Below are 18,251 nucleotides of genomic sequence, written 5' to 3'. Positions count from 1 at the left end.
GCATGGACATAGGTGGTGAGCTGTCGGGCGACGCGGAGGAGTGCGTAGAAACTGCAAAGCTGGCGCAAAGGTCGTCGAGAGTGACACAACCCTAGCAGTAGCCATAGGTGGGTAGCAATTGGACGTTGTGTGACATGTCGTTCTGCTACTGTTGGGGGGGGGGGGGTGAGATGACCAGTCTACTCTCCTCGCTGGAGCTCAAACCATCATTCCACTGATGGCCTCTGTACCGTCGCCTCTGAGCATTCTGTGCGTGGGAGAAGACGAGCGCGTGAGAATGAGGCAAGACAACGCTCTAGTTTTTTTTGTTGCATATTTACCTTTCATAACTTAACCTGGTGGGCCCATTGGGTCGGGTCAACGTGGCTACAATCCAAACATTTCCAAGTGACTCGTTGGTGGGTCAATGCTAACCATGCAAGCTTAGGACCTAAGAGAAACAAACTTACATAGTTTTGGGACCCACAATTGCTGTTTCAAAGTTATAGGACTAAACTGACACACCTTCGATAGTATAGGGTCCAAAAGTGCAGTTTCGAAGTTATAGGACTAAACTGACACACCTCTGATAGTTTTAGGACCCAAAAATGCAGTTTCAAAGTTATAGGACTAAACTAACACACTGATAGTTTTAGGACTTATGATGCATTTTACTCGAAAATAAAATAAATAAACACATCGGGTAAACTTTACACATGGCAGAGAGAAGCAGAAAAAGCGACTGGATGCTCATAACTGGCAGTATGTACTTTACATTGTCCGCATACATACAGAAAGGGGAAGAATGCACACTCCACTCTGCCGCAACTAAATGATACAACAATATGGTGATTTAACTCATTTCACTGCACAAAAGGCTCTTGTCCTAACCTCTAAGGCTCTTGCTCGCCTCCAAGGGGGGAACATCCCCCAAATAATCGCTATTTACAAACGATTCCCCGCGCCTTTCTCTCCTCCTAACAGTATGTGTTAACTTAACACCAGGCTAAAATTGTTGGCCACCCAAAATCGCTATCCTTTCAGTATCACGACACCGGTCCGTTGCTTTGCAATGTGCGATCGGAAACAGACGAAAGCTCCTCCTCCAAGGCGCTAAGAAGATCAAGGTACTCGCTGAATACATCGTGTGACTGCAAGTGGTTTGCACACATGTCAGAGACGCCTATAAGATTCATAAACCCTGAAAAATGAGCACCATTTGTGCTTTGCTAACCTGTAGAGTGACGCTATATGCTTTCCACAATCTCAGATCATGTCGAAAGAGATCCACCAAAACCTGAGGAAAATAAATAGAATGCATTACAGCAGCAAGGACCACTAGTTTTGCAAAACCAAACAATTCACCTCTAAATGCTAATATTCACTGATAACAGTGCACCAACAAGATTAATATTATCTGATCTCAAAAAAAGATTCTACAACAATCAATCCATCCAGTTAAGTGCAAGTTGTGCGGCAAGTAAATACTAGTGGGCAGTAGTGAAGAACCAGATACATGGTAAAGCCAAAAAAACAACTTGAGCACAGATGCAAAGGCCAATGACAAGGTTACCAAAGAACCGCACATTCAAACATTTTAACTAGCGCATAAGAATTACTACCTCCGTCCTGGTTTATTGGTCCCCTTAATATTTTGTGCCAAAATTTTGACCATAAATTTAACTAATAAAATAATAATGCATGTCATCAAAAATTACATCGTCGGATTCGTATTTAAACATAGTTTTCAATAATAGTATTTTCGATTACATGCATTAACATTTTGTTAGTTAAATCTGAGGTCAAAATTTGGAACAAAATTCGAAGGGGACCAATAAACCAGGACGGAGGTAGTATTAACCATGTCAAAGGATAGATCTATACAAGTATTACCTCTGCACGCCTCAATAAAGTTGCTAGCACGACAATCCATTCCTTAAACTTGACAGAACACATATGAGCAAGAAGGAACTCAGCATCTAGCCGGCTCTGAAGTGTGTCCATTTGGAGCTGTCATTAAAATATCAATAATACAAGTGAGAACATTATTCTTCAAGAAAAGAAGATGGAAAAAAATATTTAATAATATTCTTTTATTGTGTGACTTGCAAACTTTTAAACCAACCAACGGTGTATCAACTATTGAGGTATGTGATGCATCTGCTTGAACCAAGTAAACAGATGATCTACACAAGATCATCTCAGCTTATTGTTCCTGTATTTTCAATACTGTCAAGTGATTTGCTTATTTTCTCGAGCAAATCATCTCCCTAGGTACTTAAAGACATTCATAACGTTCAGGTTCTAGATTTGTTGAGCACGGCACAACTAGCACGAGAAAACTGCGGCAAACACTACTATCATTTTTCCAAGACTAAGAACGTCAATACCATTTACAATGTGACCAATACCTGGTCGAATTTAAACAGACTGACATGGAGAGTTTCACTAGGGCTGTCAAAAAAGTTCAATCTCGACCAACCGTTTGACCATGATCTGTTCTAGGCTCGGCTTGAGTTCAGCTCGAGACACTAACAAGCCAAGCTCAAGCCTGACCTCAAGCTGGCAGGCTTTAGAAGCTCAAGCTCGAGAAGTTCGGTAAAGCTGGACAGTACCAGGTGTTCCACTGTCATTTCCCTAAAATTTCAAATGTCTAGCACCTGCTTAGAATCCCAAGCCCACCATTCTTCCGACCATGTGTTCAAGCCCGAATGGAGTCTTAATCCAAGAAGTAAATATGGCAGCAAATGCCCTAAACTGATTGGCTTTCTCAGTTTGCAATTAAGCACCGGTTCATGAGAATATTCCCCACAAAAAAAAAGGCGTGTGCAAGCCTTTGACAGGTCAAGAGCCCTTCATTCTGCGACTCAGATAGGCTAGGATTCATGTCTCGGCCCTGGGTGTGTATTTGCTCAAGCTCGGCTCATTGACAGCCCTAAGTTTTACAGTTCAGGATTGCAGATTTTTCAAAATTTAAAATATGTAATATATACAGTACAAGCCCAAATGTTTTTGCAAAGCAAAAGTTCTAAATAACTAGGTGTCATTCCACTAATGATGATTTCATGACCAAGACAAAGACACCCAAATTTGCAAAGAAAATTGAGCACAAAGTAAAATTGAGGTATTGACTTGATGATTTGTTAAACAAAAACCTTTTCTCCAATTAGTTCAAGTGCAGATGCAAAATTCTCCAGTCGGGCAGACCCTTGCCTTTCTCGCTGAAGATATTCCTGCATGAAGTTACAATGAAGTATGATAACAAGTGGCTTTAAAATCAATAAAACTGTTACAATGATAAATGGTGAGAATCTCACCACAAGATCAAATTGAGTCCCTTTGACAAAAGCAACGAGCTTTGAAAGTTCCTTGCCAGACATCAAATAGCTGGCATGGCTCTCCAGAATGTTCATAACAGAGTTAATATGTGGGCTAAGTTCTTTCATTGAGTTACTGTCCAAAGAGGGAATAACACATAAGTTCTGATAACACCACCATAACCATCAAAAAAAAAGGACATGACCTTTTAAAGTTAACTACAAAATGTACCTTTTCAAGTCAGAAGATTGTCTTTTGTATGGCGAACGGAATAGAAGATAGCCCATAAACCTTGGAGATAGTTTTTCAGAGTCCGTATTGGCATTTTCAAAGTCTCTGCCAGACCTTAGCAAGAAGCGGACCTAAACAACATTGCTGGCATTCCTTAATTCCACTGGAGACTATAAATATAGGAAATAGACAGGTCATAGCATAAAAAGCATACCAGCTCCCCAGCAAGCTCGTACAGAGATTCATCGAGTGTAGCCTGCAAAGTTACAAACACTTGAAATTGAGAGCTTGAACATGTGAGACAACTAGTACATATACCAAAACCACCTTATGATTAAGGTAAAAGAATTACTTGAAGCAAACGGAGTGCACAATACTGACTGACAGCAGGGCCTTCCAGCTTAGCAATGACCTGTAATCATACAACATTTTACGCACTAATTCTTGAACTAAATGATAATAATGGTGAAAATAATCTTTGTTAGTGCATAACTCTGAGAAATACTATCATGCATCAGACATTATTTAACATATCCTAAAAGGGCATACCAGTATGTAGCAAGCAGCAGTCCTGTACCATCTCCGTTGGAAACATTCCTCGAACATCCTACCATGGAAGATCAGTCATATAAGAACGCAACAATTATATTTATTTCAAATGTTAATCAATCATTAACCACTGTCGACGCTACACAGTAGTTCGTTGGTAAACATCGTAAACATTTATTTAGAATCTGCACTCGCAAGATACCAAACGTTGGTGCTGGACTGGTAACAGTAAACCTTCTGCAAGTATCTATACACACCAATAAGGAACCAACGGAGTTATCAAAATTGACTGCCAATACAAATCAAGCGACATACATATCCTCTAAAAACCTAAGAAAATGGCCAGTTCAACAAAATACCTGAGCTCTACAAAATTAAGGTCATTCTGACCACACAAGACAGTAGTCCAAGTTAGCGTGATTAACAAGTCAACCGAATCAACAATGGATCATTCAGATTCTCGTTGATGGACACCAACTATGGCACATGGAAGTGTGCAAATCTACACTCTAGCTGATGCACGGCAATTACTAAGAGCAAGAGAGTTACAACTACAAGGTATGCATCTTCAAAAAAGGCAGCACACTTACTCTGTGGATCGTCCAGCTGCAGAGAAAAGATCTGCCCAGTGCCGGCCATCAGTTTTCCTAGCAACACTGACTACTACATCCATATATTCAGAAAAATTTCGAAGTAGGTCACATGTCTTCTCTAAAAGAGACTTCTTTGGAGATTCACCCTTTTGTGGAAGTTGATTTTTTATAGCACTTGGCCTGCAATTAGCAAAGTGGCCAATCAGAAAAAGAAGTTGATTCATTATTTAAGCAATGATGACATCAAAGCTAGCAACTTAGTGAACAAACGATGTAAAAATGCTACCAGTTACAGCATTAAATAGAAATATTAGAGTGATGGATGGCATCCATTTGAAAGAGTTCTATTATTAAAAACTACACAATGAACTATGACATGTTCCCATCTTTGTTTCAGCTCCAAATTGCAATATGCAGTAGATTTTACGAGGACAGTGAAAGAGTCAGAATCAAATACCTTGATATATCTGCTTCAAATACCGTAAACAGAAGCCACTCTAAACAGTGAGAGAAGTGAGGTTTCTCTGCTGACAAGTTTGCCAAACGTAAAGCTTCTTCATGTTTGTCTCTCTGTTAAATAAATAGAATGGAGAAGTAATTTTAGAGGCACAAGAAAATGATTTATACCATATTTATAACATAACATAGAAAAGTTGACGCAAGTAGTCCAATAAAGCATCATTGCAAACATATCTTCCCAGTAAAGCCAAAAATTAACCTTCCAAAGGCAACAACCCTAGATTAATGTAAGCGAAATCATCTTTTTTTATGCTTGCAATAAAGTATGTCTGAAAGTCCTGCTACACAGTTCAACGCGGGCAAATATCATAATATAACAGTCCAAAAAATAAATGAATCCCAGCGTTCTCCCTAACGTAGGCAGAAGCCATGTTAGCTTTGCATATTCAGTCAGTAAGACAGCAGATAACGCCACTTATCCAAGCTAAAATCAATGGTGAGAAAGGATTTAGATGACAATGCATAAAAAATTATTCGTAGATCACATTGGATGTGTGTAGCAATGTTTATGCAATCTTCATCAAACTTGGCCCTTTACTTTCATCTTTAAAGCATAAGTCCTGTTTTAACGGGTTGTGTATTAACACTAATCTGATGTAAGAACTCAAATTTAGAGGCACTGCTAGGAGCCCCAAAAGTATATATTTGACTAATGTGAGAATCAGACATTTTTCCATTCTTACCAGATTAATGGAGAAGTTTCTAATATTGCCTTTATCTTAAAAAAAAGTCAACTGATAGAAAACATACACCAGAGAGGAACGATCATTGCTAACTCTACCTGAAGAAGATGCCGTAGTAAACAATGCAATATTGTTTGCGCTTTTGGAGAAGGCTCAAAGCATGGGAACTCTGCGGTTGAAAAGGACGTCCGCTGAGAAACACCAACAACTGCACCAACATTTGGCAGGAGACCAAGAGGATACACCTCACGGTCAAATTCAAGCTCTGGATCCAACTACAGAATCAAATAAGACATGCTCAATTATAATTTATGATAACATCATGAAAAGCTTTTCATTTGATAAAAGATCAGCACATAAAAATATCACAGCTTATATTAACAGATTTACCCAAAAAATATAAGCATTTCACATTAAGTAGGTGGAAAACTCCAAGCAGATACAAAAACCATTGCTTGACCTAAGAAGTAAGATCAGTACCTGCAGAAAATCCTCTTGCCTAAAAGGATTTGCTCCATGTGATGGGTACCATACCTGAAACAAAGCAGTTTCTGCATAAAAGGATAGCAGGCAAATACGACCCAAAGATACATGTGCATAATAAAGAAAATATGTATTAAAGAATACCATTAAAACTGACCTGCATCCCTTGATGGCCATAGTCAAGCCATGAAACCTCTTTGATAAGATTACTCTTCTCTTCTTCTTGAGAACCGACGACCCAGAAGAGTTCAACTGAATTTGTAAGTGCTTGCTCATGTCCATCATCCATGTCCAGCACAGAAAGTTCCCCATTCACCCGCAAGATCAGACATCTGATATATTGCAAGCCAAATAAAAATCAAGGAGAATAGGACCAAGTGACATCTGGATTAAAATATACCTTGAAGGTTGTTGGGACGACAGGTTAGAAGATTCATTTGTATCCCGCTTCAGCACACCTTCATCAGTTGGTTCAGGAATCAAGCGCATTGAAACAGGTGGGCTCTTTGGACTCATAATTGAAAGTTCTCGAACTGTTGAAAGCTGTTTAATCATGGAGAAATGTACGTTGTAAGGCAGAAGCTAACAAAAGAATCTACATTGAGGATGCAAAATTCTCACGTCACCTGTAAAACTGGACTACTGGTAGGTGACAATTCTCCCGAGATCATCACATGGAATATATGCACATCAAATGGACTGTAGGTAACAAGAATGTAATCCTGAAAGACATCCATGACAATGGGTCTACCAAGCAGTGGTTTCCGGTAAAGTAAGGAGCTATGATCAAGGTGATATCTTGGGAAAAACAGCAGCTCGTACCTAAGACAAATGCAATGAACAAGGCATATTGTTAAATGGTAAATAGCAAGTCATACACATGAGAGAGAGAAGTGGTCTTTAAATAGGTAACGAAGCACTGAGAATAGAAAATATTAATGATTCTTTTGACATATAGCAAACAGTGAGGTTCAGACAGTATCTATGTGAGTTCAAGCACTTGCTCAAAGCATGAAGCTCAGTAAACATAAATAAATAAATAAATAAAGAGCTTCCATGCGCAGAAAGTTTCAGACTTGAGACAGTTACCAGATAGCAAAAAATAAGGTAAGAAAGTGAGACTAACGTGTTTGATGATTCAACATAATTGCATATGATGACTACTTTACCCAGCCACAACAAGCCTTTGCATTGAATCTTTTGCTCTTGAGTAACATCCCCAAAAAAACGCCATCTTTTGTTTCGCAAATCATACAGCACTAGGCCACGAGAGCCAGCAACTGCCAAGTACATGCCATCATCACTTGCAACTACATGCAGAACTGGCCAGTTCTGTGAACTATAGGACACCTGTTTCCAAAAGAGAAGTGTTAAAATTATCCATACATCAACATATGTTGCACTTTATTACCTAATAAACAGATCAAAAGATGAAACCCGAAGACTTAACTGGAACATTAAGATGCAATATCTTAAGTTCATCAGTATCATCAGGTTGCACTAACAGGATTCGGTCTTCGCCATAAAGAATCTGGCGAGTATATGTTGTGCTCGAAAGTCCTCTGTTGAGGCAACATTTGGCAAATGAGAAAGCAAGAACCCTTTCTGATAAGCTTTCTTCAACTGCAAATAATTTATATCCATAATCATCCCATTGAATGTGTGATGTCCCACCCATTAGAGGCTCAAATTTTTGGGCATTAGGTTTAACCATTGGAGACAAAGCAGAATTCGATCCGGCTTGACGAAATGTGCACATCAACCGACATCCAGATACAGACCAAACAGTAAGTCCCCTAAATTTCCATCCAACTGCAAAAGCACAATTGTCAGGCGTCCAAGATATACAAGTAACTGGACCAGTATCTTCCACTGAATACCTACAAATTTTGTCCAAGAAAAAAGAACAGTTATCTCAGCTTCAATAGAATAATAACTGGGAAAACATTGCTGTTAAATCAACCTAGTACACGTCAGTCGCAAATGACAAGACAAAATATTGAAACATTGACATTTCTGGCAAAATGACATGTTTAAGTGTATGCACGAAAAGACAATATTGGCGTTAGGTGCTTAACCAATACAATCAGGCACTCAAAATTCGCTTGAATTTGTAACACTTTGAGATGACAACATCTACTAAAGTAACAAAATGTCTCAAAATTCCACTGATGTTTCATTACATGTAAGAAGGGTTTCCTAAATCAGTACAGGTTTGCAACCAACTGCCAGAAAATTAGGTCGTCAGAACTCAGAACAACCAATGCAACTTGTACTTAACAGCTTAAGAAAAACATATATCTGTTTGAGAGGCTTACCCCCAATCAAATAAAGAAAGAGTGCGTATATGCCGCGCATTCTCAGCCAGGTCATACAATTCAACAACACCTCTGCTGCACCCGACGGCAAGAATCTGCTGTTCGGAAGCCACAGAAGTACACATTGCATCACCAGTGCTCAACCATCTGTCTACCCTGATGCCGCTGGTTTGCTTCAATCCCTTCTTACCGACCGTGCAGAGCGCAACCTGACAGTCTGAGTACACAGCAACTAGCAATCTTAGCTTCACCGACAACTCAACATGGACGATAGCAAAATCCCCTGTGCAGCAGGGAGCAGGCCTTGCATTAGAATTTCCTCGCAAGCTAGGCGGGTCAAACACCAAAGCATCTACAACGGCAGCGGTTTTGTCGGGCGAGCATGCGGAGCAACGAAGCTTGAAGCTGTCCGAGAACTGGCAAGCAACAACAACAACACATGCAGCATGCTTAAGATAGCAAGTAGGAAGCAAAGATGGCACAACTACTACACACTTCGCTTCTATCGGGCGACTTACAAGAAACAAAAGCAGTATGCATTTCCATGTACCTCAGCATTCCAGGACACGACCTGCAAGTGCCCATTGGACAGCCCAAGGAGCATGCTCTTGCTGTCGCACGCAAAATTGCTCCTGCAACATGATACAACGCTTCCACATTAGCTTTCCGTTTTCTCGGAATTTCGCGTCGCAGTTTTCAGACATGGTAAGGAGCAGCAGCGGATACCGTACGTTATGGAAATGTCATTGGCGAGAGGGACCTTCTCGACGATAATTTGGGATAGACCGGCGAGGCAGAGCCCGGGGAGCTGCTTGCCCCCGACGATCAGCGGCTTCCCCGAGAGCTGCACCTTGTATATGTGGAGGTAGAAGGAGGAGGTCTGTGCACAGCACACAGACACATGGAAGTGAGTCGTTGGGCGGAAGAGGGAGAGAGCGGGCAGGGGGCAAGAGGGGAGAGGCTGACCAGGACGGCGACGGTCTTGGCGTCGGGGCTCCAGACGGCGTGGGCGTTGGGGCCGTGCGCGGCGAGGGAGTCCGGGGAGCGGTCGAGGCGGGCGAGGCGGACCTTGTGGTGGGAGGCGGACCAGAGGTGGAGCGAGGCGGGGCAGACGGCGAGGAGGAGGCGGCCGAGGACGCGGAGGAGGACCGCGCCGTCGGACTCGCCCGGGTCCAGCGGGATCGACTGCGGCCACCCGTACGCCATGTACATCGCGGCGGCGGCGGCGGCCCCCCCTCGCCGGCGGGCGGGCGAGATGCGGCGCGGGTCGGGGGGAGATCTGAGGGGAGGCTGGTGGGCGATGCGGGAGATGCACACCGGTTTTCTTTCTTTCTCTCTTTATTTTGGCTTTTCGCTTTTCTTTTTTCCTTTGTCAATTGTTTATTTCAGAATCAGATCGGAGATTCCTGGCCATCAGATCGCTGCTTTTTTTTTTTGAAATCTTGCCTGCTTTATTCATTCAAAGAAATTGTTACAGGTACAAGGTACGGGTCATGGGTAACCCAACCAAACATGTCTATCTATGTCTAGATTACAAGTAAACTTGGCAAGATTGTGCGCCTCGAAATTGAAATTCCTACGCTCTAAAACAAAAGAGCAAGAAACAAAACTATTGCTATGATGTGTTATTTCATGTACTAGCGCCGCATTAGGGCCTCACGTCCCTCTATTTATGTCATTCACCGCCTCTTGGCAGTCCGAGGCCACATATACCTTCTGCTCCGCAAGATCATCAGCCAATGCTAGCGCTTCACGGCAAGCAAATGTCTCCAGCAACAGCAGATCAGTCACGCCATAGTAAACCACAGCTGATGAGCCGAGGTAGTTGCCTTCCTAATCACGACAGAACGCCGCTACTGCCCCTCCTCGCCTGGTTCGGCCAACCGCTCCGTCCACGTTGATCTTCGTTGTGCCACTGGGAGGCGGTAGCCACCTCTTTGGCTGTTGGGCCGGGATTGATCTTGTGATTTCATGTTCTCTCCCAACATGCAGCATGCCCAACTCTGCAATGTACTCCCTCCGTTCCACAATACATGACTTCCATTTGTCAAAATATAGATGTATCTAGACATGTTTTAGTATATAGATACATTCATTTTTGGACAAATGGAAGTTAAGTATTTTGGAACAGAGGGAGTAGTTGTTAATGAAAGACGTCGTCTGTTGTGGACTCTGAAATATTGATTCATATACCGCCTTTCTCCTTGCATACCAAATGGCCCAGAGTGTGATGACCATTCTAGTGAATTTGTCATGGTCTAGACTCTCATTCAACTCGAACAACCAAATCCTCGCATTAGCTTCCAGGTTATCCGACATCTGGGAAAGCAACGCTTCATCTGACAGTGCCCAGACACAACGTGACATCGTACATGCAACTAGGGCATGTCGCAAGAATCCTCACACCCACAAAGAGGGCACACGTCTTGCATTGACATATTCCTTCGTTTCAAAACATCAGTTGTTGGGAGCGAATGGTGAGCAAGTCTCCAAAGAAAAATTCTCACTTTCGAAGGGACTTTTAATTTCCAAAGTGCACTCCAAGATTTTTCGTCCTTCTCAGAGTTGGACGTCCCGCTGCCACCATTTAGCCACTCCTCCCACTGGAGCTTAGTCCTGAGCAAGAATCTATAAGCCAAGCTCACACTAAACTGACCCTTCTTGTCCGGGTTCCATGCCCAAAAATCTTGTATATTACGAGTGCATACCGGAATCTTCAAAATTGCCTCCGCATCAATAGGAAGAAAGACTGTCCGGACCAAGGTCTTGTTCCAGGAAGCTGTCGCAGGAGAGAGCAGCTCCGAGACAAGCCTAGGGGGGTCCGCGACCAAAGATGTGATAGGTCGAGGGGTCATGTCCTTTGGTATCCAGTTGTTGTTCCATATGTCCGTAGTTTGGCCATTACCAATCCGGCGTATGATTCCTTGTTTAAGCAAATCCCTTCCTTCCAAAATAGCCCGCCATATTTGAGAGGGCCTGGATCCCAATTCAGCTGTGAGGATCGTCTTGTCAGGGAAGTATGCCGCCTTAAGTATCCTTGCACTCAAGCTTGTTGGTTCATTCAAAAGTCTCCAAGCCTGTCGCGCCAATAAGGCAAGATTAAAGATCTCCAGATCTTTGAAGCCAAGCCCTCCCAAGTGCTTTGGACGTGTCATCACATCCCATGAAACCCATGCTGGTTTGCGCTCTCCCTGCCTGCATCCCCACCAAAACTTCTTGATTATAGATTTGATATGATCACATAGGCCTCTTGGGAGCTTAAAACATGACATAGAAAAAACGGGTATGGCTTGGGCCACGGATTTAATTAGCACATCCTTCCCACCAGCAGACAGACATTTGCTCATCCATCCCGTCACCTTGTCCCATACTCTGTCGCTCAAGTATTTGAACGTCCCCTTTTTTGAGTGACCCACATCCGTCGGCATACCCAAATATATGTCGCTCAATGATTCATTGGGAACTTGCAAATGGCCTTTGACCGCAGCACGCACTAGTTTTGGGCAGCCCTTGCTAAAAAGGATCGAGGATTTATCTCTGTTTATCCTCTGACCCGATGCCATGCAATAAGAATCCAATAGGTTTGATACTTTTTCTGCTCCATTCACACTTGCCCTGAAAAACAGCAGGCTATCATCCGCGAATAAAAGATGGTTCACCGCCGGTGCCGACGGCGCCACCTTAATGTCGTTGAGCTGGGATGATTGGTTCTGGGATTTTAAGAGGCACGAAAGGCCCTCTGCTGCAATCAAGAAAAGGTACGAGAGATTGGATCTCCCTGTCGGATTCCCCTTGTAGGTTGGAAAGATTCTGACCTCACACCATTAAACATAACAGAAAAAGAGACTGAGCTCACCATATTCATCACGACTGAAACCCAAGGTGTTGCAAAGCCCAGTTTCTCCATGATAGACTTCAAATAAGACCACTCCACATGGTCATATGCTTTCATCATATCAAGCTTCAAAGCTGCAAATCTGTTATTTTTTGCTCTATTCCTCTTCATGAAGTGCAAACATTCATATGCTGATATGATGTTATTAGTTATTAGCCTCCCTGGCAAAAAAGTGGATTGCTCCTCTGATATTATGTCAGGCAGGATCAGTTTTAGCCTGTTTGCTAGCACTTTCAAAGCAATCTTGTATAACACATTACACAGGCTAATAGGACGAAACAGGGATAATAAAGTTGGATTTGATACCTTTGGGATGAGAACCAGCAATGTGTCATTCAAACATGCAGGGCTCCCTTCTCCTTTCACAATAGCCAACACTGCCCTAGTCACCGTTTCTCCACAAATATCCCAATGCCTCTGAAAAAAGTGAGCTGGAAAGCCGTCAGGGCCTGGAGCTTTAGTAGGAAACATCTGAAATAGAGCGGCTTTAACTTCCTTCGCCTCAAACGGGGCCAGGAGCATTTCATTCATCTCCGATGTAACCTTCACGGGCACATGCTGAAGAACATCTTCCACACCCTGTACTCCCTCCGAAGTATAGAGTTGCTTGTAAAAATCAAGTGTCATTTGTTGCATCTCAGTAAACTATGAGGTTACTTGCCCATCCGGTTTTTCCAGAGCCTTTATCAAGTTCTTCCTCCTCCTCATGGAAGCCCGCATATGAAAAAAAAATGGGAATTTCGGTCCCCTGCATAGAGCCATTCAACGCGACAACGTTGTCTCCACATCAATTCCTCGCACAAGTAAAGTTCGATCAAGCGATCATTAATTTTGATTTCTGCATGAGACGGACCCACCCGACTAACATCACTTCGAAGACGATCCAATTCCTTCTTTAAACTCCTAATTTCTCCCCTTACACTTCCAAAAGTGGTTTGTGCCCACACGCCCAGGTTCCTAGCCAGCGCTTCAAGATTTGTGCGGACTTCACCACCCGTTTGATAGTGACCGTTGGCCTCCCATGCAGCCTCAACTGTTGGTTTCAGGTCGGAGTGTGATTCCCACATCACCTCATACCAGAACTGTTTTGTTTTCTTGGCGCCCATGTTTGCTTGCGCTAGCTGTACGAGGATAGCCGAGTGATCAGAGGTTGCAGTCGTTACGTGTTCCACAACCGCAGTTGGGAACAACCCACACCAGTCAACCGAGCCAAGGGCCCTGTCTAGTCTTACACGAGTATACGATCCTCCCGTGACTTCCTTCTCATAGGTCCACTTAGTTCCCTTGAAACCAAGATCAATCAAGCCACATACATCAACCGCATCTCTGAATCCTTGTATTTGTGATTGGCTCCTTGAACCAATCCCGTCGTGTTCATCATGCCTCAACACTTCGTTGAAATCCCCTACACAAACCCATGGAAGATCATGGAGGGTGGACAGGTTCTTCATGGTAGTCCAAGTGTGATGACGAAGATGGGTCTGTGCTTCACCATAGAAACACGACAGCCTCCAAGGTTGATCACCCACACCGGTAATCTTACAATCAATGTGATACTTTGAGTAACCCAAAATCTCATTCTTTATTTCATCATTCCAAAAAATAGCTAAGCCTCCACTTCTACCAGAGGCATCAACAGCAAAGGAATTATCATAGCCTAAAGTACTTTTCAACTTTTCCGTTCTTTCCCCACTGATTTGGGTTTCAACTATACAAAGTACTCTAGGGGCAAACTGCTACCTCTTGAGCACTGCGTTGGATTTCCCCGGAGAGGAAATGATGATGCAGCAAAGTAGCGTAAGTATTTCCTCAGTTTTTGAGAACCAAGGTATCAATCCAGTAGGAGGCTACGTGCGAGTCCCTCGTACCTACACAAAGCAAATAGCTCCTCGCAACCAACGCGAATAGGGGTTGTCAATCCCTTCATGGTCACTTACGAGAGTGAGATCTAATACATATGATAGATAATATTTTTGGTGTTTTTGGTATAAAGATGCAAAGTAAAATAAAAAGCAAAGTAAAAAAGCAAAGCAATAATAAAGTGATGAAGATTAATATGATGAGAATAGACCCGGGGGCCATAGGTTTCACTAGTAGCTTCTCTCAAGAGCATAAGTATTTTACGGTGGGTGAACGAATTATTGTTGAACAATTGACAGAATTGAGCATAGTTATGAGAGTATCTAGGTATGATCATGTATATAGGCACCACGTCCGAGACAAGTAGACCGACTCCTGCCTGCATCTACTACTATTATTCCACTCATCGACCGCTATCCAGCATGCATCTAGAGTATTAAGTTAATAAAAACAGAGTAACGCCTTAAGCAAGATGACATGATGTAGAGGGATAAATTCATGCAATATGATAAAAAAAACCATCTTGTTATCCTCGATGGCAACAATACAATACGTGCCTTGCTGCCCCTACTGTCACTGGGAAAGGACACCACAAGATTGAACCCAAAACTAAGCACTTCTCCCATTGCAAGAAAAACCAATCTAGTAAGCCAAACCAAACTGATAGTTCGAAGAGACTTGCAAAGATAACCAATCATACATAAAAGAATTCAGAGAAGATTCAAATATTGCTCATAGATAATCTTGATCATAAACCCACAATTCATCAGTCTCAACAAACACACCGCAAAAAGAAGATTACATCGAATAGATCTCCACGAGAGAGGGGGAGAACATTGTATTGAGATCCAAAAAGAGAGAAGAAGCCATCTAGCTACTAACTATGGACCCGAAGGTCTGAGGTAAACTACTCACACTTCATCGGAGGGGCTATGGTGATGATGTAGAAGCCCTCCGTGGTGGATTCCCCTTCCGGCGGAGCTCCGAAACAGGCCCCAAGATGGGATCTCGTGGGTACAGAAGGTTGCGGTGGTGGAATTAGGTTTTTGGCTCCGTATCTGATCGTTTGGGGGTACGTAGGTATATATAGCAGGAAGGAGTACGTCGGTGGAGCTTCGTGGGGCCCACGAGGGTGGGGGCGCGCCCTAGGGGGGTGGGCGCGCCCCCTACCTCATGCCCACCTCGTGGCTTTCTCGACGTAGGGTCCAAGTCTCCTGGATCATATTCGGTGAGAAAATCACGTTCCCGAAGGTTTCATTCCGTTTGGACTCCGTTTGATATTCCGTTTCTTTGAAACACTGAAATAGGCAAAAAAACAGCAATTCTGGGCTGGGCCTCCGGTTAATAGGTTAGTCCCAAAAGTAATATAAAAGTGGAAAATAAAGCCCAATATGGTCCAAAACAGTAGATAATATAGCATGGAGCAATCAAAAATTATAGATACGTTGGAGACGTATCAGGCATCCCCAAGCTTAATTCTTGCTCGTCCTCGAGTAGGTAAATGATAAAAACAGAATTTTTGATGCGGAGTGCTACTTGGCATAATTTCAATGTAATTCTTCTTAATTGTGGTATGAATATTCAGATCCGAAAGATTCAAGACAAAAGTTTAATATTGACATAAAAATAATAATATTTCAAGCATACTAACAAAGCAATTATGTCTTCTCAAAATAACATGGACAAAGAAAGTTATCCCTACAAAATCATATAGTCTGGCTATGCTCTATCTTCACCACACAAAGTATTTAAATCATGCACAACCCCGATGACAAGCCAAGCAATTGTTTCATACTTTTGACATTTTCAAAACTTTTTCAATCTTCACGCAATACATGAGCGTGAGCCATGGATATAACATTATATGTGGAATAGAATGGTGGTTGTGGAGAAGACAAAAAGAGGGGAAGATAGTCTCACATCAACTAGGCGTATCAACGGGCTATGGAGATGCCCATCAATAGATATCAATGTGAGTGAGTAGGGATTGCCATGCAACGGATGCACTAGAGCTATAAGTATATGAAAGCTCAACAAAAGAAACTAAGTGGGTGTGCATCCAACTCGCTTGCTCACGAAGACCCAGGGCAATTTGAGGAAGCCCATAATTGGAATATACAAGCCAAGTTCTATAATGAAAATTCCCACTAGTATATGAAGGTGACAAAATGAGAGACTCTCTATCATGAAGATCTTGGTGCTACTTTGAAGCACAAGTGTGGTAAAAGGATAGTAACATTGTCCCTTCTCTCTTTTTCTCTCATTTTTTTATTTTTTTATTTGGGCCTTTCTCTTTTTTATGGCCTATTTTTTTCGTCCGGAGTCTCATCCCGACTTGTGGGGGAATCATAGTCTCCATCATCCTTTCCTCACTTGGGACAATGCTCTAAAAATGATGATCATCACACTTTTATTTTTCTTAAAACTCAACAATTACAACTCGATACCTAGAACAAGATATGACTCTATATGAATGCCTCCGGCGGTGTACCGGGATATGCAATGAATCAAGAGTGAAATGTATGAAAGAATTATGAATGGTGGCTTTGCCACAAATACGATGTCAACTACATGATCATGCTAAGCAATATGACAATGATGGAGCGTGTCATAATAAACGGGATGGTGGAAAGTTGCATGGCAATATATCTCGGAATGGCTATGGAAATGCCATGATAGGTAGGTATGGTGGCTGTTGTGAGGAAGGTATATGGTGGGTGTATGATACCTACGAAAGGTGTGCGGTATTAGAGGGGCTAGCAATGGTGGAAGGAAGGAAAGTGCGTATAATCCATGGACTCAACATTAGTCATAAAGAACTCATATACTTATTGCAAAAATCTACAAGTTATCAAAGCAAAGTATTACGCGCATGCTCCTAGGGGAATAGATTGGTAGGAAAAGACCATCGCTCGTCCCCGGCTGCCACTCATAAGGAAAATGGTTCACCATACGTGCATGCTACGGGAATCACAAACTTTAACACAAGTATTTCTCAAATTCACAACTACTCAACTAGCATGACTCTAATATCACCATCTTCGTATCTCAAAACAATTATCAAGCATCAAACTTTTCTTAGTATTCAACGCACTCAAAAGAAAGTTTTACAAATCCTGAATACCAAGCATATTAGGATTATTAAGCAAATTACCATGCTATTTAAGACTCTCAAAATAATCTAAGTGAAGCATGAGAGATCAATAGTTTCTATAAAACAAATCCACCACCGTGCTCTAAAAGATATAAGTGAAGCACTAGAGCAAAACTTTATAGCTCAAAAGATATAAGTGAAGCACATAGAGTATTCTAACAAATTCCAAATCATGTATGGCTCTCTCAAAAGGTGTGTACAACAAGGATGATTGTGGTAAACTAAAAAGAAAAGACTCAAATCATACGAGACGCTCCAAGCAAAACACATATCATGTGGTGAATAAAAATATAGCTCCAAGTGAAGTTACCGATGGAAGTAGACGAAAGAGGGGATGCCTTCCGGGGCATCCCCAAGCTTTGGCTTTTTGGTGTCTTTAGATTATCTTGGGGGTGCCATGGGCATCCCCAAGTTTAGGCTCTTGCCACTCCTTGTTCCATAATCCATCAAAAATCTTTCACCCAAAACTTAAAAACTTCACAACACAAAACTCAACAGAAATCTCGTGAGCTCCGTTAGCGAAAGAAAACAAAAGACCACTTCAAGGTACTGTAATGAACTTATTCTTTATTTATATTGGTGTTAAACCTACTGTATTCCAACTTCTCTATGGTTTATAAACTATTTTACTAGCCATAGATTCATCAAAATAAGCAAACAACACACGAA

At 42.2% G+C, this 18,251-nt stretch overlaps 1 protein-coding gene across 2 annotated transcripts; it reads right to left on the bottom strand.

Annotated features, from left to right (window-relative positions):
* Positions 1–705: 705 nt before the first annotated feature.
* On the bottom strand, positions 706–10,000 carry LOC125514996 (uncharacterized). 2 transcript variants are annotated; one of them, XM_048680404.2, is made up of 22 exons: positions 9,640–9,997; positions 9,405–9,553; positions 9,224–9,305; positions 8,674–9,089; positions 7,806–8,235; positions 7,482–7,705; positions 6,982–7,177; positions 6,756–6,898; positions 6,513–6,687; positions 6,353–6,406; positions 5,971–6,147; positions 5,128–5,240; positions 4,668–4,850; positions 4,078–4,135; positions 3,881–3,940; positions 3,743–3,784; positions 3,529–3,659; positions 3,297–3,432; positions 3,135–3,212; positions 1,873–1,989; positions 1,214–1,276; positions 706–1,130 (listed from the first exon to the last, which is right to left on the bottom strand). In XM_048680404.2, exons 1-22 carry the CDS (start codon positions 9,883–9,885, stop codon positions 1,026–1,028), a joined length of 3,378 nt encoding a protein of 1,125 aa, XP_048536361.2. In that variant the 5' UTR covers positions 9,886–9,997; the 3' UTR covers positions 706–1,025. The 2 variants fall into 2 exon arrangements, 1 of the variants encoding a protein (XP_048536361.2); XR_007286742.2 differs by lacking the exons at positions 706–1,130; positions 1,214–1,276; positions 1,873–1,989; positions 3,135–3,212; positions 3,297–3,432 and having other exon boundaries at positions 3,606–3,659; positions 3,743–3,801; positions 9,640–10,000.
* Positions 10,001–18,251: the final 8,251 nt, after the last annotated feature.

This window comes from Triticum urartu, chromosome 6A (genome assembly GCF_056163025.1).
Source record: "Triticum urartu cultivar PI428250 chromosome 6A, HENAU_Tu73, whole genome shotgun sequence".
NCBI classification, from domain to species: domain Eukaryota; kingdom Viridiplantae; phylum Streptophyta; class Magnoliopsida; order Poales; family Poaceae; genus Triticum; species Triticum urartu.
The sequence above is the reverse complement of the archived record's forward strand: the minus strand, read 5'-3'. Positions and strand labels throughout refer to the sequence as shown.

Coding starts and splice junctions, on each gene's coding strand:
- LOC125514996 (XM_048680404.2), bottom strand. CDS start 9,885: ATGTACATGGCGTACGGGTGGCCGCAGTCGATCCCGCTGGACCCGGGC. Junction 8,236..8,673: donor CTTTCTTTATTTGATTGGGG/GTAAGCCTCTCA, acceptor CAAAATTTGTAG/GTATTCAGTGGAAGATACTG. Junction 7,178..7,481: donor TATGTTGAATCATCAAACAC/GTTAGTCTCACT, acceptor CATTTGTCTTAG/GTACGAGCTGCTGTTTTTCC.